This window comes from Carettochelys insculpta, chromosome 5 (genome assembly GCF_033958435.1).
Source record: "Carettochelys insculpta isolate YL-2023 chromosome 5, ASM3395843v1, whole genome shotgun sequence".
NCBI classification, from domain to species: Eukaryota; Metazoa; Chordata; order Testudines; family Carettochelyidae; genus Carettochelys; species Carettochelys insculpta.
The window spans coordinates 107343382-107366753 of NC_134141.1; the positions used below are offsets into that span (position 1 = coordinate 107343382).

At 41.6% G+C, this 23372-nt stretch overlaps 1 protein-coding gene and 1 non-coding gene across 4 annotated transcripts in view; both read left to right on the plus strand.

Moving 5' to 3' along the window:
- Positions 1 to 580: 580 nt before the first annotated feature.
- ZFR (zinc finger RNA binding protein) overlaps positions 581 to 23372 on the plus strand; it is a 47618-nt gene continuing 24826 nt past the window's right edge. For all 3 annotated transcript variants that reach the window (XM_074995700.1, XM_074995701.1, XM_074995702.1), the window contains exons 1-4: positions 581 to 695; positions 845 to 929; positions 20044 to 20326; positions 22443 to 22584. In XM_074995700.1, the coding sequence (XP_074851801.1) occupies positions 659 to 695; positions 845 to 929; positions 20044 to 20326; positions 22443 to 22584 (547 nt within the window). In that variant the 5' untranslated portion in view covers positions 581 to 658. The remainder of the gene's footprint in view (positions 696 to 844; positions 930 to 20043; positions 20327 to 22442; positions 22585 to 23372) is intronic.
- LOC142013958 (small nucleolar RNA SNORA66) lies at positions 12974 to 13106 on the plus strand. The gene has a single exon (XR_012645833.1). It is a non-coding gene; the product is annotated as a small nucleolar RNA SNORA66 (small nucleolar RNA).

The following is a 23372-nucleotide window of genomic DNA, read 5'->3' on the forward strand; positions in this document are numbered from 1 at the left end:
CAGAGGAATGGATCCCCAAAAGCTGAGGTATCTGTATAGAGAAGAGATGGGTGAAAATATAGTGATATGAGAGCCCCTGACCTTGTGCCACATGCTCCTCTTGCTAGATTTTAATAGAGCATGTAATGTATAATCTGTGCACTTGTACAAAGAGAGTTGTAATGGAACTACAGGTGTATAAAAAAGTGTTAATGCAAAACAAATGAACGCCTTTTCCCGGGGCAATGGAAAGGCCGGAGTATATGTGGGACTGTTCGTATAAAGCTTCAAGGGCCTCTTTCTGTATGTACTACTTTGCGTCTTCTGACGCTGAACGGAGGCGAAAGGGGAAAAAACTTCATTTCCCATTAGCCGCTGCACATCCCGCGCACGTATTCTCACCGCGGCAACCTTCCCACTGCCCCACCCCGCCCACCTGCTAGCCCGCCGTGAGGCACCGCGTGCAACGGCAGCGTGAATGGGAACTACGTCTCCCATCAGCCCCTAGTGCCCATGCGGCGCACGCGCATCAGCTGGGCCTGCTCTCGCATCACTTGGTCGTTGTTGAGCCCGTAGGTGGGTGGGGGGGAAGGGAGAGAGTGCGACGGCGAGGAGGGAGGGGGGTGAGAGTTGAGAGTTCAGCGGCCGCTGCCACTGCCACTGCCTCCAGCCCGGACCCATGATTCCCATATGCCCGGTAGTTTCCTTCACCTATGGTGAGTAACGGCGGCGGCGGGGGTGCGGCGGGCGCGCCACGCGCGAGGGCTGCCTGAGGCGCTGTGTCTGATCTCGCTCGCTCTCCATTTCTCTCTCTCTCTCCCTCTCGCCCGCCATGGCCCCGACCGCTGCCGCTTCGCCGTCGCAGTGCCCAGCCGGCTGGGGGAAGATGCCAAAATGGCCACCGGCAACTACTTTGGATTCACCCATAGCGGGGCTGCTGCCCAGTATAGGTAACCGAGCGCCCCGCCCTTCGCTTCCTGGTGCCCGGCTCGTGCGGGCCTGGGACCCGGCCCCCTCGTGCGCGCGCGCCCCCCACCGGCTCTTCTCCCACTGCCCATGTGGGCTTCCTTGCGGCCCCCGTGTGCCTGGCATGCCTCTGCCCCGCGCCGTGCACGGCAGGGCCTCCCCGAGCCTGTGCTGTGGATGGGGGGGTGGAGCTGGGCTCCGTGCGGAGGAGGAGCAGCAGATGCCTAGGCCCGTAAATTAAAATGGCCTCTCACGGTCTGCGACGCCAGGGAAACAGCGCCGTCTCCTCTTCTCATTCCCTCAGAGACAGGGGATTTTATTTACACACACGCCCATACAGACACGTGATGGGAGAGCTTTGTTACCCTGCAGAACCCATCCCCGTCGGGGGGAGCTCGTCAGTCACGGAGAGTTTAAGCACCAGGAACATAGGGCATGGGGTGTAAATTTTCTACTGAGACATGATTAGAAAGAAAAAAAAAACTTGCAGAAAAGGGAGAGAGAAAGGGCCCTTTAAAATCCTTCCACTCTACTCAAATACGTGAAATTTGAAGTTCCTGTAATGGAGTTTAGCGCATAAGTATATATTGCTTACAAAATGAAAAACAAAGCACTTAAGTAAGGTGTTGATATGCCAATGATCATAAGTATGGACTGTTTTTTAGATAGGATTTCTTTATCAAATACTGTCTGCTGGTAGCTGTAAAATTTCATTATGTGATCTCATGGGTTGTTAAATTATTTGCTTGTCTTACATCTTGATCCCTCCCCTCTGTCCCAGGTCCTGCCCCCACTCCACCCCTTGCCAGAGTCCTCACCCTGCCTCTTCCTGTCCTTGCTCTGCCCGTTCTACTCCTTTCCCCAATTCCCTCTCTTTTCTCTACTCCCGTATCCCTCAGGGAGCTTCCTGAGTGTAATTTCTTGGTGGGCAGGAGATGCTGGAGCAGAGTGGGTGGAGTTGGTCAGCAGGCTGCTAGGGGAAGAATGAGGTGCTGGCTGCCAGGTGCTGCTTAGCACCTGCTATTTTGACCCCTCCCTTCCCCCATGCTTGTTGAAGCCCATAGAGTCAGCACCTATGATTACAGCAGCACCTAAGGGCACTAATCAGGAGGAAATACTAATTTTTACTAGAAGCTGTATAAACATAGTAAAGACTAGGTCTATCCTTAAGGGTCTTTGTTTTAGCCACCTATGTCTTATTGCTAGGTGAGAGATGTTGAGGTAATGTGATACAAATATGATCATGTGTTCATATAGGTGAGCCAAATATAACTATTTGCCTAAGTTTACCAAGTGATTTGAGGAAGGCTTATTTTTAACAGGAGCACTGAAATCATCCCAAATCCCCCATGGTTGGTGTTTTCCAAAATTTATCACAAACAGAGACTGTGAAACGTACTCTTGAAATAACTCAAAATAGAAGAATGGATATTAGAAATTAGAGATGATTGCTTCCATCCTCTTTTGGAAGTATAAAATTGAAACTTAAAACATAATATCAGCTTCTAATGCATCGAAGCTCGCTCCCTTTATAAGTGAGACTTGATAGGTCTGCTCCAGTTGTTATGTATGCACAGTAAGCATATGTGGTACTTAACAATTAGTCTAAGTTGTAAGTGACTTCACAACAAAACAGCAAAAATCCATTATCCAGAAGAAAAACTAAATGCTGTTCTTAATTCTGAATGACAAACTTTATTCTAATAAAAAACAAAACTGTTCTTTAAAATATATTCCAAATTACTGAATCTCACAGATCTGCAGTATTGAACTGTAGACTAACAAAAATATTTCATTTGTGTGTGGTGGAAGGAATTTAGAGATGACAAAATTTAAACTTGAAAGAGTGTGGGTGGAGATTCCCACTGAAGTACTCAGGAGAAGTCCTTCATTGTGAGAGGATGAGACTTTAAACATTGATCCTGTAACTAATTATAAATAGGATCATAGGAATTAATGATGAAACAGTCCTGTTTGCTTATGTGGTAGCCTCAAAATGCAAGAATTGTTTCATAGATATGTTAGTGCAGAAATTGCCTTTCTCTAAATGAGAGAGAGATTTCACAGATATGGATGTAAAATGAAGAGATGAAGTAAGCAGTATTTTGCATAAATTTTGTATACAAGACATTTTAAGACAAAAAGACCTTAAATATGTGAGAAACATAGTCAGAATAAAAAAAATCCATCACAAGAGGATGAGACTCTAAAAATCAATCTCTTAGAGCACTCTTAAGCTGTGTCTATGCTTTCATTTCTTTTGAAAGAGGCATGCAAATGAGGGAAATTGGAAATGCAAATGAGGTTCATATTTACATATCTAGGGTCTCACTTGCATATTCATTTGAAAGAAGAAAAGCAGTGTAGACAGCTCTTTTGAAAGTAAACCCCATTTTCAAAAGAACCCCTCTTCCCATTTTTTTATGGGAAGAAGGGTTCTTTTGAAGATGGGGTTTACTTTTGTAATAGCCATGTCTATACTGCTTTTCTTTTAAAAGAAGCCCTCATGTGCATGCCTCTGTCGAAAGAGGAATGCAAGTGTAGACACAGCCTTACTGTGTGTCACTGCAATATATGAAAAAGACTTGGTGCTGAAGTGCAGTCCAGCAAAAGTACTAACATGCCCTTCACGTTAAAATGAATATAACCCTGCATAACTGATTAGTCTCGTTTAAAATGGTCCACATTATTATAAGTGTGTCTCTGAGGTACACAAAACACGTACACACACAAAGCTTGCATTAGTGGAGGGTATAATTTCAAAAATTAGGGTTGCAGACATTTCAGAAAGAATAAAACTAATTAAAATTTGATAGTCCTGTTGCTGTAAGGATACAAGATTTAATAGCTGGACCGAGGACATACCAATCAGCAGGTCTTCAAGAAAGGTGAACAAAACCATGAATTTTTGAAGACCGACTCGCAGATTTGAAATTTAAGACTTTAACTGATTGCCAAGGTAGCAGTTATGAACTAGATGCAAAGTGGATGATAAAGCATTAATACTCTTACATACAAAAAAGGAGCATATCCCATATTAAAGGTACACTAATGTAGCTAGTTTTTGTAGTAAGTATATACATCAAACACAAATATTTCATGCCAATACAAGTCAGACTGTTCCAGGTCTATTAAGGAAAAAAAAAAAAGCCCTCAAAACTCTGACAAGTTGGAACAGCTTTAAGGCTAGGTCTGGAAAAAGAGCCTTGTAGTCTATACTTCATGATTATGTGAAGTCCATTCACTTCACTGGAAAGGATGAAGGTACAAGGGTAACTGTCTGCATTTCTTTCTAGAATCTGTCTTAATTTATATTTTGAATATCTAAGAATCTGACTTAAAGCTTAAAATCTTCACATAAAAACTTCCAAAGCAAAATTAACTTTTCAGCCTAAGAGAAAAACTAAATAGTTCTAAACCAATCAAGTCCTTAGGGGCATCTTTCCCTTTAATTCAGTACAGATTTTTAAAACTACTAGACAAATACCTACGCTGTTGGTATCCTGAATACACTAACTAAATATACAATTTTGAAAAAGAAAAATGATACACATTACATGAAAACTACTTCTGTCAGAGGAAAAATAAACTAGGGAGTTCCTCAGTTCATTAGAATTGATGTCGAAAAGTGAAAAGTAACTGGAACAGAAAATGTGCTATATATATATTGTTGTGAATATAGATTAGCAACAAATTACAGTCACTTCATATCAAAATATTTACATTCTTTATGTGATGGGTGAATCAAAATTATTTTAAAAATGTAACATTAGTAAATAAAAGTACCAATTTGGAAGATGAATTAAATCTTTTTAAGTATTAGGGCTTGAATTCAAGAAGTTCGTGATTAGTCTCTTGGCGTGTAGCAGTTCATAACATCACTTAGGCTATGTCCACACTACAGCATAATTTCAAATCTAGGGAATTTAGCTCAATTTTAAATTGACTATTTACACATCAAATGCCATTATTTGAAATTTAGGGGGCCCTACAGTTGATATTCTAACTCTGACAAGCCAAGTGGGATTAAGAGGAAATTTGAATGTAAGCATTCAGATTAATGGTAGTGTAGAAACAGCTACTGTTTAAATTTGTTTTATTAGCCTCCAGAGGAATCCCGCAGGTATCCCACAATGCCCCACGGTTGTGAGTTTTGGCAGGTTGCATCTTTGATGCTCTCCAGGTGTGCAGGAAGTAAGGTAGCAGGAAACCCGCAAATTTAAGATTTTGGGGGCTGGTTGTCACTGTCAGGGGAAGTCTACCCCCTCCCCCACAGCAAAGATTGCAGGACTGCAAAGATTTTCTCTTTCTGAAAAAATGGCCTTTTGCTTTCCGCAGGAGAGGAATGAGGGCAATGCAATGTGGGAAGGTGACATTACATACCCACAACCATTTGCAGGGTATTTTTTTTTTTCCATACTGCACCAGCGAAAACACCCTTAATGCTGTGGGACTGAGGGAACTGTGGGATAGGTTCCCACAATGCACTGCTGCAACAACTGATGTTTGGTGATTTAGTATGGCAGTACTAACTTGATTTTGTTGGGACTTTGTGGGGATGAGAGGCTATTCAAATTTGAATTTATAAAACCCAGCATTACAAAATTGATTTTAATCGAATTTATCTCATAGTGTAAACATAAGCTTATACACAAGACTGTGACTAGGTGATTTTAAAAAACATAGAAATGTATTAAATGGGAGATGAAGTAAGATTTTGAGTATATAATACGTAAACTAGCTGGAAGTGGAAATTTGTAAACCTAAGGCAGAGAAGGAAACAAGGATTAAGTGTCCAAATTTTATGCACAGAAATAATGGAGTAGGAAGTATTCTTATTTCCTTCACTTTTACAGCAGTGTATATTTTTCTACTGTCCATCAATTATTTCTACTTAATTTTCATTCAAAATTGTTTACGCAAATGATATAGCTGTAACATTACAATTTTAAAGGGGGAAAACCTTGGGTTATTGAAATGAACAGTTAAGATAACTAATAAATACTCCATTACCTTTAACAGATTGTATAATTTGTAACAGTATTGACACAAATTCATTTTAAGTACTTTGATTTGCAACATAAAACTTCAAAGATTTAAAGAAATATGTTGACAGTTCATAAATACATGACACCTTGTGAAGTAATGCCTCCTTCTTGTGGTTCAAAGCTCCCTGATCTAGTATTTGCCCAGATTGTTATATTGGCATCTATTACTGTTGGCTCTGAGTGTCTTGAGTATGAATGACAGTAACATAATCTCTTCCCTAATTCTTCCCCCCCTCGCCCCCAGCAACTCAAACCTCATTGACCTTGCTCATAGACTTGTGGTGCTTATGCACTGGGGGATGGGAGGGGGGGAAAGCACTGAGGATCACAACTGGCTCAATCCAGATATACTGGAGGTTCCCATACCTGGTTTAAGCAAAGAAGTGGGGGTTTCATTTGTCTCCACATATGATGCAGTTAATGATCACCCTTAGTTCATCAGGCAATAAGCAGTAATCCTGGTCTGGTTTCTGTGGACATGTTTCATCTACCCCTGTGAACAGTTTCACTGTTTCTGTAAGAGGGCATGGCTACAAAAGAGACAGAAGCTTTTCAAACTAGAAGCAGTTCAGTGACCTTGCACTGGACTATATTCTCTCAGTGCATAGTGTACTGAGACATCTGAGAGAGATCAGATTACCATTTTAGATTAAAAACTGTTGCAGTGCTTCTGTGCTGGACTTGATGACTGTGTAGTTAGAATTGATTGTGGTCTCCTGGTGAGCAACAGGAAGAAGAGCTTTTTTTTCCATTGTGACTGTTTTCAGTGTCAACTTCAGAGCTGAATTCACAAGATCATAACGCTATAAAAAAATTAACAATCTCACATCAAATGCCTTGGATAGAGTGGGTTGTTGTATTGGAGAAGTTTTCTCCACATTTCCCTCTTCCTATTAGCATTAACTCCTCTCTAGGTTCAGCTTTTGCCGCATGACATTTAGAAAGCGGTGAAGTGTTCACTTAATGGCTCTGCCCTATAGTCCTTGATGGGCCAGCTACCCCAAGTTAGAAGTACCAGTAACCTGGTCAGGAGTTCTTGTGGGTGGACAGAGGTGGCAGACAGAAGAAGGTTGTTAGGGACACAACTTGAGTGAGAACGCAGGTTAGCTCTAGTGAAGACATGCTGTGAGGTTCTGACTTCACTACTTTAAAGAAAAATAGTATATTTTTTATGGTGAAATAACAAATGCACGTTGTAACATCCTTATGGAGGAGACAAATTATTGCAAAGTAAAGTAGGAGAAGGCTTGACATGGACAGAGGGAGTATAATGTTGGTCTTTAGCTACCTTGTAATTTAAAAATTACAAGTGTGGGATTTTTCATGAGTTAGCTCTCTTTCATTAGCTGTGTTGGGGTTAGTTAAAAAGGAATAAATAATTATCACTGACAAGTTTTTGTGCACTGAAACTATTAAGTTTTGCAGGAGTGCATATATCAGTGTTCAGATACATGTCAGTGTTCTAGAGTTTTGAGGAGTTTGTCCTTAGACTCCAATATAAAGATGACAGTGAGCTAGAAATAGGCTTCTTATGGACTTCTGTTGCAGTTTTAATGTTTCATTTGACAGCCAGAATTCCAGGTGTGGTCCATGTTTAAAACTTTACCTTCTATTTAAATGCAACATATTCTAGGGTGAAACAATTTACTAGTGCGAACAAAAAAAGACACCATATTTTGAGACAAAAATATAAAATGCGTTATCAAATTAACTGGAATTTTTCATATTGGTGGGGTCTCTTGTACTGTACAGTATACTGAGGGCTTGAAGTATCTTTAGAGTTTTTTATATTTAGTATAAATTCTTAATTTTAAAAAATTGTAAGATAAGATATGTTGTTCCTAATAGCTAAGTTCCACATCTATTGTTTTTCCTGACCAGTCATGGTATGATATCAAATACCAACATTTGCAAAAGATTCTTTCATAAAATCACTGACTGTTCAGGAATAGTGTTGGAAAAAGGGTATCTTTAAGTAGAGGTGGTCACTAAGTTGTCCATTATTCAGCTGCAGTCAAAAAACATTAGGGGCTTGTCTACACTAGCCCCCTTCGTCGCAGGGGACATGGCGAACAGCCTGAATGGGGAATAGCAATGAGGTGCTGCGCTGCATATGCAGCACCTCATTAGGCTAATTCTCACTGCGGGAACTTTGAAGTTAGCAGCTTCGAAGCACTGGCATGCCATGTAGCTGCAGCCACTACAAAGTACCTGTGCAACTTCAAAGTGCCCTTACTCCCAAAACGGCTTGCCAGCGCTTCAGAGTTGCTAACTTAGAAGTTCACGTGGCAAGAATTAGCCATATGCGGATGCAAATTTTCCATGCTTCATTAGCATATTGATACGTGGTTCAGAGCCCAGAAGAAGCTCTTCCGGACTCCGAAGTACACATGGAGATGCATGGCTCACGGGGATCTTCTGGAGGGAAACCCTCCTCCTCAAAATTTTGGGGAGGGAGTGGCTTCCGGAAGATCTCTGCGGGTGCACATTTCCACGTGTACTTCGGAGTCCAGAAGAGCTGCTTGTGGGCTCTGAACCATGTGCTGATATGCTAATGAAGCATGAAAAATTTGCATCCGCACCTCTTTAGCATCTTCTGGTTAGCTCATTAGTGTGCCCCTTCCAGAAGGAGGAGCATGTGGAGGCCCAGCTAAAAAGTTTTCTGATAAGTCTTGCAAAGTTTCTGACCTGACTTAATATTGCATTAACAACACGTATTAATAACCACAGTACTTGCTAACCCTAAAAGACCTGCTTTTGTGTCACTTCACGTTTTGCTTTCAGGTAGGGCAAAATTAGGAAAGAAAAAGAGCAAGTTTATAGTAGGCCTTTTAAGACACTGACCATTCTTCCTATAAGTGTTTAAATATAAAAATAACCCTTGCTCTAGTCCTCTTTTATTGCCTGACTTATTAATTATTTGTTGATCAGAAACCCCAATTTGACATTTTATGGTTTGTCTAGGTCCTGCTTCAAGAAATATTGCAGTTACTATGAGGATTCTGATGTAAATAACAATGACACTAACAGTTAGGGAAGATCTTGCTGTTATATTCATACAGTTAACAAAATCACATCTGCTCCAAGCCAGCGAAGTACTCAGAGATCATAGATATTTTGGACTAAAAGGGACTTCAGGTCATTTAATCCAGTCCCCTTCGCTTGAGGCACAATTAAGTAATTAGGTATTCCATCCCTGACATGTTTTTCTAATCTGTTCTTAAAAACCTTCAGTGACAAAAGAGTCCACTGCCTTTGTAGGCCATTTGTTCCACTGCTTACCTACTTTACAGGCAGGGGTCTTTTCTTAATGTCTAATCTAAATCTCCCTTACTGCAACTTAAACCCATTATTTCTTGTCATGTCCTCGGTGGATATTGGTAACAATTTATCACCTGCCTCTTTATAACAATCTCTTACATACTTGAAAACTATTATATCCCCCCCTCAGCCTTCTCATCTGTGAACTAAACACACCCAGGCTTTTTTTTCCAGTCTTTCCTCATGAAAATGCTAATGATTTTTGTTGCTTTCATTTGTATTTCCTCCAGTTGGTTCCACATCTGTCCCAAATTATGGTGCCCAGAGCTGCACACAGTACTCCAGTAGAGACCTGACTGATAAATGCTGAGTAGAGTAGAACTGTTTGGCTAGATCTACATGAGGAGCATCTGTCAACAGACATCACTGTCAGAAGGAATTTCCTGGCAATACTTCTGTCCACAGGTTATGTCTACACACAGAAGCAGATTGAAAAAGCAATCCTCTGTTGACAGGGAGCAGCTAGACTGCTTGGCTGTCTCCCGACAGAATGGCTGACTGGAAGCTCTGCAAACAGGGCTGCCCAGGGAATGAGTGGCATCTACGCAGCTGTTTTGTCAACAGAAAGCTGTGGAGAAAGGCATTATACCTGGAACCAGCGAGGTATAACGCTGCCAGCAGATGTGCTGAGTTTTGTCAGCATGCTGTCCACAGAGTACATTCTGCATATAGATACGCTGCAGGTTTTTCCAATAAAAGCCCAGTTTTTCCAGAAAAACACTCTCTTGTATACATAGCCTTTGAGACTTGCTTGCAACAGTCCTACTAAAACACCTTTCAAGGCTGTTTCCCACTCTGGTGCTTGGAGTGCAGCAGGTGGGGGGGCACTCAAGAGACTTTACAAATACCCTGCCACTGAAGCTTCTGCCTAAAAGCTCCCCAAGGTTAATGATTCCTTGACCTTGGATGATACACTGCCACCACCAAAGTGCAAAAAAACCCTTTGGGAGCACAGGAGGACACATTTGGGGATTTCTTCCTGTGCAGGGTACCCTCAAGCTCTTTAACCCTCTTTCTGGAGAGAGCTTAAAACAACTGTAATTTTCCTAATAGTTAAACCCTTTGGTCTCAGGCTCATACATACATGCCTTCGAGGACACAGATTCAGGTCATAGTCTTAATTTTTTATTTATTTATTTATTATTAAATTTTTATTAACAAAACAAAGAAAATACTTGGTAAAGCAGACGTGGTTTCTAGGTCATACAGAGCAACTGAAAAAAGGCTGATTAAAAATAGAGAGTTGCTTCCCATCAAACCCAAAACTAAGGAAAATAATCTGATCGTGCCTGACTAAACGTTCCCTGCTCCACTTAAATATCTATAATTTCCAGATTTAGTCCTTCCCTAGGCATGGATGTTGCTGAATATTTCATGGATGTTTTCCTGGCTTAACTTGTTACCCAGTTCTTTCTGGTCACACACAGACTGTAGCAGACACATCACTGCTTCAGTTCAGATTTCACACTCTTTCCACTGGCTCTTCTGGCTCCCTGCCAACACTTCCTAGAGATTTTCAGGGCTCTACAGTCTCTGGGTTTAACCCTTTACTGCATTTTTTTAACTAAATGGCTGGGATGTACAGAAGAGGGTGGTACCCTTCCCATTCATCACAACATCCCGCAGTGATGTTTGCTTTATTTGCAACATTATTACATAGTTGACTAATTAGGTTTGTGCTCTATTATAGCCTCAAATTCTTTTCTGCAGTACTTCTTCCTAGGCAGTCATTTCCCATTCCTGCAATTGATTATTCTTTCCAAATTAAGTACATTTTGAACCTCTCTAGTCTGGCACTCTCAGTACCTAACTGGTGCCAAACAAGAGAATTTGCTGAATCACAGGAGGTCAGTATTGTTTAGCAGCATTGTCAACACTTCCACAGCTTACTGGTCTCTTAGAAGACATTTAGGAGTAAATTACAGCTAAATAACACCACAGAACAGTGAGAGCCAGGATTGACAGGTGTAAACAAACTCTATAGGACCACAGGAAATTTGGCCACACCCATGATACAGAAAACTCTTGTTCATCTGGTATTTGATCATCTGGAACTCTCAAATAACAGGCATAATAACTCCGGCAAATCCTGAGCCATGACACAGCATCCCTTTCTTACTCTCCTGGAGAGCAGAAATGAGCATGGGAGCAACACTCTGCCCCTTAGTCTGGCCCACTCAGCGCCTGACCTGCCTCCCTCTGTGCTGAATGTGTGTGCAGCTGGTGGGCTCCTGTGCTCTTTCACCTGGTGTCCGCTGCCCAGAGTGGCTCTCTGTGCCGTGTGGCCTTGTGTAAGCTCCACAAGCAGCTCCTGCTGTCCCCACCAAAAGGTAAATGGGGCCTCGGTTGAGCAGGAGCTGGCAGTGAGGGGTGGGGGTGGGGGAGAAGCTGAACTTTCTTATGTGGGGGTGGGGGCCGCTGGCCTGTACCTCCCCCGCAGCTGCTGTCTATTATCCAGAATATTTGATCATCCGGTAACCTCCTGGTTCCAGGGTTGCTGGATATGAAAGAGTTTACTGTAAATGGTTGTTCAGCTAACTAAAATCATGCTGGATCGTGGATGTTGCTGGATGAGAGAGTTCCAGATTAGAGAGGTTCAGCCTGTACTGGGTCCAGTTCTGGGCACTGTGTTTTAGGAAGGATGTTGGGAAATTGGAGAGGGTCCAGAGAAGAGCCATAAAAATGGCTGACATTCTAGAAAATATACCTGTGAGAGAAGATTAAAATAATTGGATTTGTTTAGTTTGGAATAGAGAAGGCTGAGAGGGAGATGATAGCAGCTTTCAGGTACCTAAAAGCGTGTTAAAAAGAGAAGGAGGCAAAATCACTTTCCATAGCTTCTGATGACAGGACAAAAAGCAGTAGGCTTAGATTGCAGCAAGGGAGGTTTCAGTTGAACATTAGGATAAATTTCATGTCAGGGTGATTAAGTACTGGAATACATTTTCAGGGTGATTGTAGAATCTCCACTACTGGTGGTATTTAAAAACAGGTTGGATAAATATCTAACAGAGATAATACAGAGGGTGTTTGATCCTGCTGTGAGAGCAGGAGACTGGATTTGATGACTTCTTGAGGTCCTTCCTAATTCTAGTATTCTGTGATTGAAAAACTTGGACCAAAATTGCAAGGTAACTGGTCTCTTTTAATTGCTTCTGTAGATACCTGATTGTCTGACTGTCAAAGCCAATTCTACTTATTTGCTTTATCCCAGTCTTTGTTTACTTTCTTCAAAATTTTAAGACATCTATATTTTATAAGTGTGAGTAATCATGTCAGTAAGCCATGTCAGTGTGTGTTAGTTGTTGGTCAATAACCAATAGGTTATTGGTTATATGGCATGGTTTGTCAGTGTGCACTGTATCCTAAGAATGCATACCTTGTGTTTTATAGTCATATTAACAAAATAACCTATGATTTAGCAGGGAGTAATTCTGAAAGGTAGAATCAGTAAAGTGTAACACTTAATAGGATCCAGCTGTGCTAGAGTAAAAGAAACTGAAACAAACTGTAGGGGGAGTTTTGTGAACTGATCCCAATTTGAAGATTGCAGAGAAGTGTTGTAAGTTCTTCAGAATATTAGGATTGTAATGATTGATAGCAAGCATCTAACAGTTGCCTAAGAAGCAGTTATGTAAACAGAAATCTTTTGCATAATCTTGCAAACTCGATCACTAGCTCTGCATGATGTTGCAGAAGCGAGGGGAACAGGTTTGCTAAAGTAAACATGGCAATAGAACCTTATTAGCCTTAGTTATAACATGACTAGGGCTATTCTGTACCATGACAAGACAACTGCCAAATCTACTGTATATTTGAGAGAAGACAAGAAGTCATGCGACACCTCATAGACTAACATTTTAGAGCATAAGCTTTTGTGGGCAAACATCCGTTTTGTCAGATGAAAGTTTATCAGTCCCTCTGTTTGTTCAAGAACTCCTAAACGGTGAGAGCTAGGACCACCAAATTTGTTGTGCGTCGTCTTACAACTTAGAGCAAAGTAAGGGGTTGGTTGTGGCTGGAATGGGATTGTGTGTCAAAATGCAAAGGGGGCTCTGCTGTATAAGGACCACATGGGGGGCAGCAGCAGTTATGGGATTGAAAGCAGGGACAGGTGTACTGTATAATGACCACAGAGGGAAACAAGGTGACGGTTTGGTTATTCCAGGAAAATGAGATGTGAAAAAAAATCTTATTTTGCTAGGTGTGATCCTAACTTGTATTGATATTTCACAGTATGTGAGCAACAGTACTGTAGTATACCTTAAATGGTAATGAAGCCTCATTACAAGTGGTGTCTGCATTTGACATTTTTGAGCATTTCTTTATTTAGCTTACATGTAGTAATTGCTTGTGATGAACAGCTACTTTCTGTTATTTTCACATGCCCAGTTGAATGACCACTGTTTGTAGCCTGATCCACTCAGGATGCCACTAGTAGCCACTAGGGATTAACGGTGGAGGATAAGCAGATGAGGTTTATGACTTAATTGTTATGGTTAACCGGTAGGGGGCTAAAACAGCATGGCTGGAGCAGCCCTCCTACCTGGTGGGTCTGGGAGTGCTGGGAATCTGGGTGCTTCAGCTCAGCTGGGGTGGCCACCCTCTATGCCCCCTCCCCTTTTTTAATCAGTTAACCAGTTAAACTTAATGTTTAGCTGGTTAATTAAATGGGATTTTACATCCCTAGTACCCGCTGTCACCTTCTACCATCAGAAGCCAGTCCTCCCAGACTGGTCTGCTCTTGCAGAGCCTAAATTCTTTGCTTTGTTCATTCACGGAGGAAAAATGGAATTTGTCCATGGCTGATCTACACTGTAAAGTTGATGTAGAACAGTTTACATTAACCTAGCTCTGAGCATCTATCCTACAGTGTTGCCCCTACCCACTACAGGGACTTACCGCCATCTCTGCAAGAGGCATAGTACTTAGCTTGATGTCATTAGGTGAGCACAGCATCAGTGTAGATGCTGTGCTTACATCAGACTGTTTCAGCTGAAAGCTGGAATCCTGCCAGGTCAGGGCTAACAGCAGAGAATCACGCCAGTGGCCAGTGCCCCATGCCCCATATCGGTAGTTAAATTAGTGCAAGCTCATCTGGTGGTTTAATTATCACAGTGGTTGTGCATCAACATGTTTTGAGTTCATTTTATAGTGCAGACTTACCATGAGAAGTGGCTGGAACCAGTCTCAGGTGGTGGTAGAAGTGGCGCCAAACTGTTCCTTGCCTCTTTGACTGTTAATATTGCACTGAGAGGGAGTTGAAAGAAAATGTGGGGTTAATCATGCTTCCATTTGTCAATGCATGAAAGTGCCACTGACTTAAATAGAACTGGATCAGGCTTTTCAAGACTAAATTATGTTTTTGACGAGCAGGGGGTGCCAACCACCCTAGACTCTCTTTTGCAAATGTAAACTTGTTAGAGCAGCTGAAAGAACTGTAGCGTTGTATTTTCAGTGACGATTATAGTTTTTGTGACCAAGATTAAATGTGTGCAACACATAAGATCTCCACCCAAGTATTTTTTAATTCCTTTGCATCCTGTGCCATTACTGGCATCAAAATACTATCGCAAACTGGGGTTTCATTTCAGTGACCATATTACATGTAACTAAACGAGAAATGTATTTAAATATAAGCTGGCACTTTTTTCCCCTGTCATTTCTTGATTTCTTATAAATCTAGAGCTGTAACCAACAAGAACAAAGCCAACTAGTTGAAAAGGATCCCACCCTTTATTATATAATACTTTTTTCTCTTTTTGCTATATATTTTGTGCATTGGGGGGATATCGTTCATGTGCTAAAGATTTAGTTCATTATTTCCAAATGCTCACTTTTTTTGTGTTTAAATAAAGTAGGAGGTTATCTTGGTAGAGACCCAACCCACATAGTTAACTCAGCACTTCTCTGTTCAGTATTCCTTTCACTTGGAAAAGGGAATATTCTATTTGTGTGATTTTTAAACTAATTGACCATGCCAGTTGTCTGTTTTAAAACAAACTTACAATTTGTCTACTTTTTTTTAAAAGGGTAACTGACAGGCATTTTGTTAAAGTTTTTAATGCATCCTTATATTTCTGAATAATCAAAACAAGTTTTCTTCTAATGCTTGCTCACATGGATTCCATTCAAGGTGTGTGCCAGCATAGTCAGGGACTTTAGCCTTAGTGGTATCTGTAGGATCAGCTACAATGCCCTTTTGAGTTCCGTGCTCATGTATTGGTATATTACACCCTGCCTACCCTACACTCTCTTTTTATCCCCTCTGACGGTTGGTTGAGCACATTATCTTGCTTTGCAAGACCGTTAGCAGTTCTTAGTCTATTGTTCTGTCTCTTTGTTTGTTGATACATGCTTAGTTAGACCTTTAAGTGTTAGAGTAGCTATTTAGGAATTGGAGTCCCCTCTGGGACTTTCCCTTGGAGTGGGGTATGAGCTATAGGTTATAAGCCATGTTTGTGGTGCAGCTGGTCACTGACCATCATTGGCCCCTATGAACTCTGTTTAAAGTATTTGGGGGAATCGCACAGAAAGGCTAAGTGCAGAATCTACAAAATCTTTCACCATCATATTCAGAAGGAGCAGGTTATATGCTTGAGTGCCCCAAGTTTGAAGGGGAGTTCAGCCTTTCACCACTATAAAGCAAATTGCCACTGGCCCACAAGATGAGCACAGCTCCTCTTATAGCAGTGTGGAGTCAGGCAGTGACCCACTTAGCAAGCACGTGAGTTGGAGCACATTGCCACATCCAGCATAGGGGTTACGCAGTGGGTCCCAGAGCTTCAAGAACCATCCCTGGATAAGCAGGAGGAAGTTGCCTCTTCCCCTTTATCTCTAAGTGAAGCAGACCTTGCAAATGAGCAGCCTTTCTCCCACCCCCATCCCCGCCCTCCAGTGACGTCAAGGAGCACCAGGCTATTTCCAGAAGGGTGGCTGTCAACATGAACTTGGAGGTTGAAGAGCTAATAGAGAAGTCTGATAACGTTATTAGTGTTATACCTTCCTCCAGCCTGGCCTGCATCACATTGCCTGTCCACCACAGGCATCCTTAAAAATTGCCAAGTCTGTGGCAGACCCCCGTCTTCCATTCTGCCAACCTCCAAGAAGATGGAAAAGAAGTGCTACATACCCACAAAGGGATCTGAATACCTGTACATTTCACCCTTCAGCTTGGTCACAGCTGTCATCAACAAAAGGGCCAAGTGAGCAGCACACTGCAAAACAGACGAGGCTGGACTGGTTTGGCTGGAAACTTTGACAGCTGTCCTGCAATTTGAGTGTCTAACCATCAGGCCCTGCTCAACAGGTACAACTTCAGCCTTTTGGACTCCATCAGCAAGTTGAAGAAGGGCCTTCTACAGGACTGAGCTCATAAGTTCACCACCTGGGTGGACAAATGCAAAATTGTGGCCCTCCAGTTGGACTGGGATGCTATGGATTCAGTGGCCAGGATAATTGCCTTCTCAGTGGTCATGAGGCACACTTTGTTACAGTCCTCTGAGCTGTTGCAGGAGATGCAGATGACCCTTCAGGACCATCTGTTTGAGGGAGCAGGCCTCTTTCAGAACTCACGGGTGCACAAATCTGTGGCCTTAAGAACTTCCATGCCACCCTCCATTCCTTGGGCCTTCATTCCTCTCCCCAGGCTGAAAAGCCATTCCATCCCCCTTTGTCAAGATCTTGGAGTTCTCCAATTCAATTTCTGCAGAAAAGATAAAGGATTTAAGGGGTGTCACCTTTTGTCTTCCTCTGCCCAGCCTTGTTCTTCCAGAGGCCAAGGAAACCAGACATGGGTATTTTGAGGATGTGGCCTAGGATCCATCCCCCATTTCTTTCCTCAATAGCCTATGCCCCTTCTGGTTAGCCTGGTCGCAGCAGGTCTGACCATTGGGTGCTCAACATAACACCTTTGGACTATAATCTGAAGTTCATGCTGGCTCTCCCTTTCATTCAAGTTCCCTTGTTTAGGGACCCTTTTCATGAGCAACTCCTCATTCAAGAAGTTTGAGCCTCCTACACCTGGGTGTGGTAAAGGAGGTTCCCTCCAGACTTGAGGGGAAAAGAGTTCTACTCCTGCAGCTTCCTAATTTCAAAAGCAACATGGGGCCTTAGACCCATTCTGGATTTGTGCTGCCGCAACAAGACTCTCAGGAAGTTAGTTTTCATTATTCCATCCCTGGTTTTGGGAGACTGGTACAACATCCTCAACTCAAAGGATACACATTTCCATTTTCTTGGGGACCTTCCATTTTGTGTTGGGCCACTGCCATTTGCCATTCATGACATTGTTTTTCCGTTTGTCAGCTCCAACTGTATTTGTAAAGTGAATAGCACCAATAGATGCTTATCTAAAGTGTTGAAGGGTGCAAGATTATCTGAAACTCAACAACAAATAAATGGCCTGTGATGTGTTTGGTCACAGCAGTCACATTGAGACTGTTTTAGCTTCTCAGGCTAGAGCCACGCTACAGCAGAAGATTGACCCACTCAGAGTCGATCTTCTGGAATTTTATTTTGTGCATGTGCAAAATGATGCTCCCAAGGGTTAATGTCCACCCTGTACTCCTCGTGAGAGGCGAGGAATAAGGAAGGTTGAAGGGAGAAATGCTCCCTTCAATAGGGTGACAGTAGCTCCCCAGGCCAAATACGAGACAGGGGGATGAGCTAGTGTCTTGGCCAAAATGGGACAGATGGTCATCCTACCAGTCAGGCAGTGGCTGCCCTATGGGGGCTGCCACATTACCGGGGAGGGGTGCTCCCTGGCTGCAGGGGACAGCAGCAGCTGCTGGCCAGGAACCAGGTGGCAGCCACACTGCTTGGGCTCCAGCGCCCCCTGAAAATTAGGAGCCAGGTGGCAGCCATGCCTGTCAAGCTCAGACTCCCTTGAGCAGCAGGAAGTTTGGAGCCAGGTGGTAGCCACACTGGTCCAGCTCCAGCTTCCACGAGCCATGGGGAGCCAGATCCCGGCCAGCAGTGCCAGTATGCTCCCAGCTCCCCCCAGCTTGGCAACCGTGAGCCAGGCAGCAGCCGCACCACTTGGGCTCCAGCTCAACAGCAGCAACGCTGCTCAGGCTCTGGCTCCCCAGAGAGAAGGGAGCCAATTTGCAGCTGCGCCTGTTGGGCTCCAGCTCCCACAAGCAGCAGAGAGCCAGGATTCAAGCAGCAGCCATGCTGCTCAGGCTCCAGCTCCCCTGAGCAGTGGGGAGCCAGGTAGCAGCCACGTTGCTCAGGCTTCAGCTCCTCCGAGCAGTACGGAGCAGGATCCAAGCTGGCCATGCCAGTGATCCTCCCAGCTCCCCACAGCTCAGGCAGCCAGCAAATATTGGGCAATTAGCCCTTTTTTAGAAATAAATCAGGATACCTTTCTGGCGCCCGAAATATGGCCAGTACAGGACAGATGGTCACCCAACCGATTGACCTTATTCTGTATGGACAGACGTGGAGGAAGTCAACTGCAGATAAATTGGTTTTCAGGAACGCAATTGGCGTAGCTAAAATTGCAATCTGCGGTCGATTTCTATGTCTGGTGTAGACATAGCCTGAGTTTATAAAATAGAGATAATAACCCTCTTATGTAGGGATATGACTACTAATGATTATTTGGATGGAAATGCAGGAAACAAATCACTTTGGTGCATGAGCTGTTTGTCAAAAGTTCTTAGTTTTTTATTGAAACCCCAACCCACCAAGGTTGTAAGAAGTACAGACTTCTTGGCAGTAATTATTTTATAATTGTGTTTCTATTTTTAAATTAAGCTACATAAACTTAGTCATTTGTATAATGCACCGTACTTATGTTACAGATCACAATAAGGCAATTATAGCTATTAGATTCCACCCTTCAAATAGTCTTCTTTTCTCTTTGGAGTATTATTAGTATCTTCCTCTCATTAGTAAATATTTACCTGTATCCTGCTTCATGCATGTTGCAAAGAGTAAAGAAGCAAATTAATCTTAAAGTGTACCCTGAAGATTGGCAGAATAATGTTAGAACCATCACACCTCACTTCTGTAATGCCCTTGATTTGGCTACCAGATCTTCAGTTATTACATCTTTTCTCATTTTTTTTCTAGATACAGTGGCCTGCCTACCTAATCTGAACACATGAAAGGGTTGTCCCTCATCAGAAATTACTTTTAAATCTCTCCCTATTGAGTTGAGATTTTTGCACTGACATTTTTTTATAAAACGTTTAAGAAGTCACTCTTTCTTTCAGCTGGCTCAGTTAACAGGACTATATATGGTACATTTTTGGCGATGTAATTTGTTTTACAACTCCAGTAGCATAAAAGGAATCCTGCAGTTTGCCCTGAAAATGCCATGGAAAGTGGAATAGTTTGAGTTCTTTTTTCAGTGTAGTTTTGTCATATATACTACCCTAAGAACTATTGTAGTACTTCCATATCATGCAAAACCTGATAAATTGAAAGCTTTTTATTTCTGTTGTCAGAATGTTTGTTTTTATTAGATGGGCACTTATTCTTTTAAATAGTTTAGCCATTAATACTTCAGTGGTGATAAGTGTCATTTTAAAAGGCTTATAAGTGAGTGAGTGCTTTATATAAACTTGTAGCTATCTCTAGGATTATCCAAAACTTAGTTGTGCAACTTCTCTGGTATGTTAAAGTTGAGTGAGATATTTAGGTGTCAGTCTAGTATGTTTAACTGTTAAACTAATGGACTCGTTATTTGCCAAGTAATACTTACTGTCTTTTCTCTATATAGCCAGCAGCCAGCTTCGGGTGTAGCCTATTCCCATCCAACTACAGTTGCTAGCTACACTGTCCATCAGGCTCCAGTAGCTGCACACACAGTTACTGCTGCCTATGCCCCAGCAGCAGCTACAGTTGCAGTAGCCAGGCCTGCACCAGTCGCTGTTGCAGCTGCTGCAACAGCTGCCGCCTATGGAGGCTATCCTACAGCACATACAGCGACAGACTACGGTTACACCCAAAGACAACAGGAAGCACCACCACCACCACCTCCAGTAACTACACAAAACTACCAGGTAAGTGTATTATAGAAAAATTACAGTTCATAATATAATTTTATAATCATGTTGTATAGTAAATAAATTTTACAGTATATACAATTTGCAAAGGAAAGGCAAGTGGGTGGTTAAAAGAATTATTATTAAATCTGTATCCTTGCACTTGTATTGTCCCACTTTGCATTCATCTCCAGTTGATAATGATCCAAACTTAGCTTATGGATATTTCCTGATCTGTGTGATGTGATTTGGTAATCTTTCTAGTTCCCACTGAGCAAATGACCGCATGGTAAAAAATACCATCCACTTTATCGACTCAGTTGGACTCCTCTACAAAGACCACAGATTTTGGGGCGGAGGACTGAGCATGGAGACTGAACTGCCCTCTTCTCCAAATTAGGGTTAAAGCATGTAACTAGGAGACTGAGGAAAATTGCACTAAGAATGGTGGTATGACATATGTTTTGTTGAGAGAGGTTTTTAGTCTCCAGGAGGGTTAATGTGGCACTTTTCTCAAACACTTATTCACTTAATTTAAAAATAAACTAAAAGCCACCACGTCATCCCTGTCTAACATAAGCTCAGATGTGGCAAACATTCATGCATGTGAATAGTCAGTCCATTGAAGTCAGTGGGACATAAAGTGAAGTCAGTGGGGCTCTTTGCAGGCACATGTCTGCCCATGTAGCTTTTTTTGTAGGGTATAGAGCCTATTTGGCAAAGTATTTATTTTGCTATCTTGACTCGCACGAAAGCCTGGGGGACCTTTTCCCTAGCCTCAGTTTGTTCCTGGTTACTTTGGGGCTAATGCCTGTATTTACAAGATTTATATGAGGTAAATGTGCAGGCACTGGTCATATTCAATGTGAAATTTAAAGTATTGAAACTAATTTTCACATACTGGATTAAAGATATTGACACTGCCATTTTTCTTTACGGGCAGAATAAATTGAAAAGGACTTGTCTATTTAAGGGCCCCATTATAAAATTATCTAGTTGGGGTGACTTCTAGATTTGATATACTTTAATTTCATGAAAAGCATGTTAGATGATCTGGATGGTATCATTGATTATTTAATTGTTCCCTCTAGCTATCTCTCTTTTTCCCCAATAGCCGTGTCTGATTTGAGTAGTGAAAAACCAAGGAGCTCTTTCTGATAGTGTGAAGCAGCAATTAGCTAACACAGGCTAATAATTACAAGAGCACTGCATATGCCTGTTAACTAGATGTTGATGCACAGACAGCAAAAAAGGAGCCTTAACAAAGAGAATAAAATAATGAGTTGCTTAAATTACTAGGGTATGAAATGTTGCTTTTTAAGCTTCTTAACAGATATTCTAAATTGGGGGGAGGGATAGCTCAGTGGTTTGAATATTGGCCTGCTAAATCCTTCATTGAGAGCTCAATCCTTGAGAGGGTCATTTAGAGATCTGGGGCAAATAAATTCAAAAATAAAAATTTGTCAGGGATGGTGATAGGTCCTGCTGTGAGAGCAGGGGACTGAACTCAATGACCTCTGAAGGTCTCTTCCAGCTATATGAGGTAGATGTATCTCCAAGATGAAAATTCTGTAACCTGCAAATGGTTTACATTATACAGTATAAAACAGAATGCTTATAAAAGATACAAGTTCCGCTCCCCTTGTAATTTATAAGTAAATAGGAAAAATACTAAATCAAATTTATAATTCCTACTAAGTATTGATGTGTTTTATTAAAACTAGAGTTTATGCAAATACACATTTTGTGCTGGATTGTTAGTTTGTTTTAAATTAAATCAAATATTTGTCCTGATATAAATGTAGAAATAGAATGATCAGAGAGTCGTACTTTTCTGTTCCTTAATGGAAATATTTAGGGGGAAAATGAGAAAATACTTTTAAAAGCAAGAGTTGAATTGCTTTTATTTAATGGGTCTATTAATGATGTTCATCAGACAGTCAGTACTTGTGTCTTGGTATCTTAAGATTATGTATTTTAAAATAAAAGCTTTATTTAACTCAAGAATCATGTACATACTTAAATGGATTTAATTCAGTAGACTGTCCCTCCCTTTGGCTGCCTTTGATTATCCCAGGTACCAGACATATTTAAGCAGAAACTCAAATCCTTTCTGTTTTTTCATGTTTTTAAGGATTCCTACTCATATGTTAGATCCACGGCCCCAGCTGTGGCTTATGACAGCAAGCAGTACTACCAACAACCAACAGCAGCTGCAGCTGCAGTTGCTGCTGCCCAGCCTCAGCCTTCGGTAGCTGAATCATACTATCAGACAGGTGGGTGGAGCTCATGAAATTCCTTTTTGGTCAGTATTGAAGCAAAGTATTTCTTCATATGTCTTTAAAAACTGATCTTTATTCTTAGCGATATAAGGCAACCCTCATAAATATAAATGTATGGACACAAATCCTTCTGGTATCCAGCACTTAAGACACTGCTTCAGTTGGGTTTTTTTGTCTGAAAAGATATACACGTTTTTCTATGCAAACTGAATTTTACAATATGTAAGTTTGTTTTGAAATATATTGAGCCTACCAAGTTCAAACATATTTTGGCTGGTCAGTGAAAACGGGAAGAGACCTGGACAAAACGGACCTTTGAACACGGGTTTGGTGTATGAAGTAGCAGAAATCAGTATTAACCCATTTTGGTCATCACAAAGTTGAAATCCTGTTTAAACAAGTTTTAAAACTTTGTAGTGTTGGTATGGATGGGAAACTAAAGGCAAGCATTAGCTGTATGGTGAGAAGAGGTTTGTTAAAAGAAAGCAGTAGGGTGAGGAATTTGCTTAAGAATGTAAGCCTATGTGGGGAAAGACCAGAGTTATTGTGTATATGGATTTTAAAAATTCTGATTGAACAGTACATGGCTACAGTTTAAAAAAAGTTTTTAGAAGGTGCTTTATACATAAAGATAGGGCATATTTTGAGTCCATTAATTAGTGTCTCTCATGCTCCAGGTGGGGAGGAAGTCTTACCTGTTCAAGAGACGAATATATTGTGAACTTAACATCATTATCTATAGGGCCCTTCAAGTTTCACTGCAGTGAAAAATGTGTCCTGTA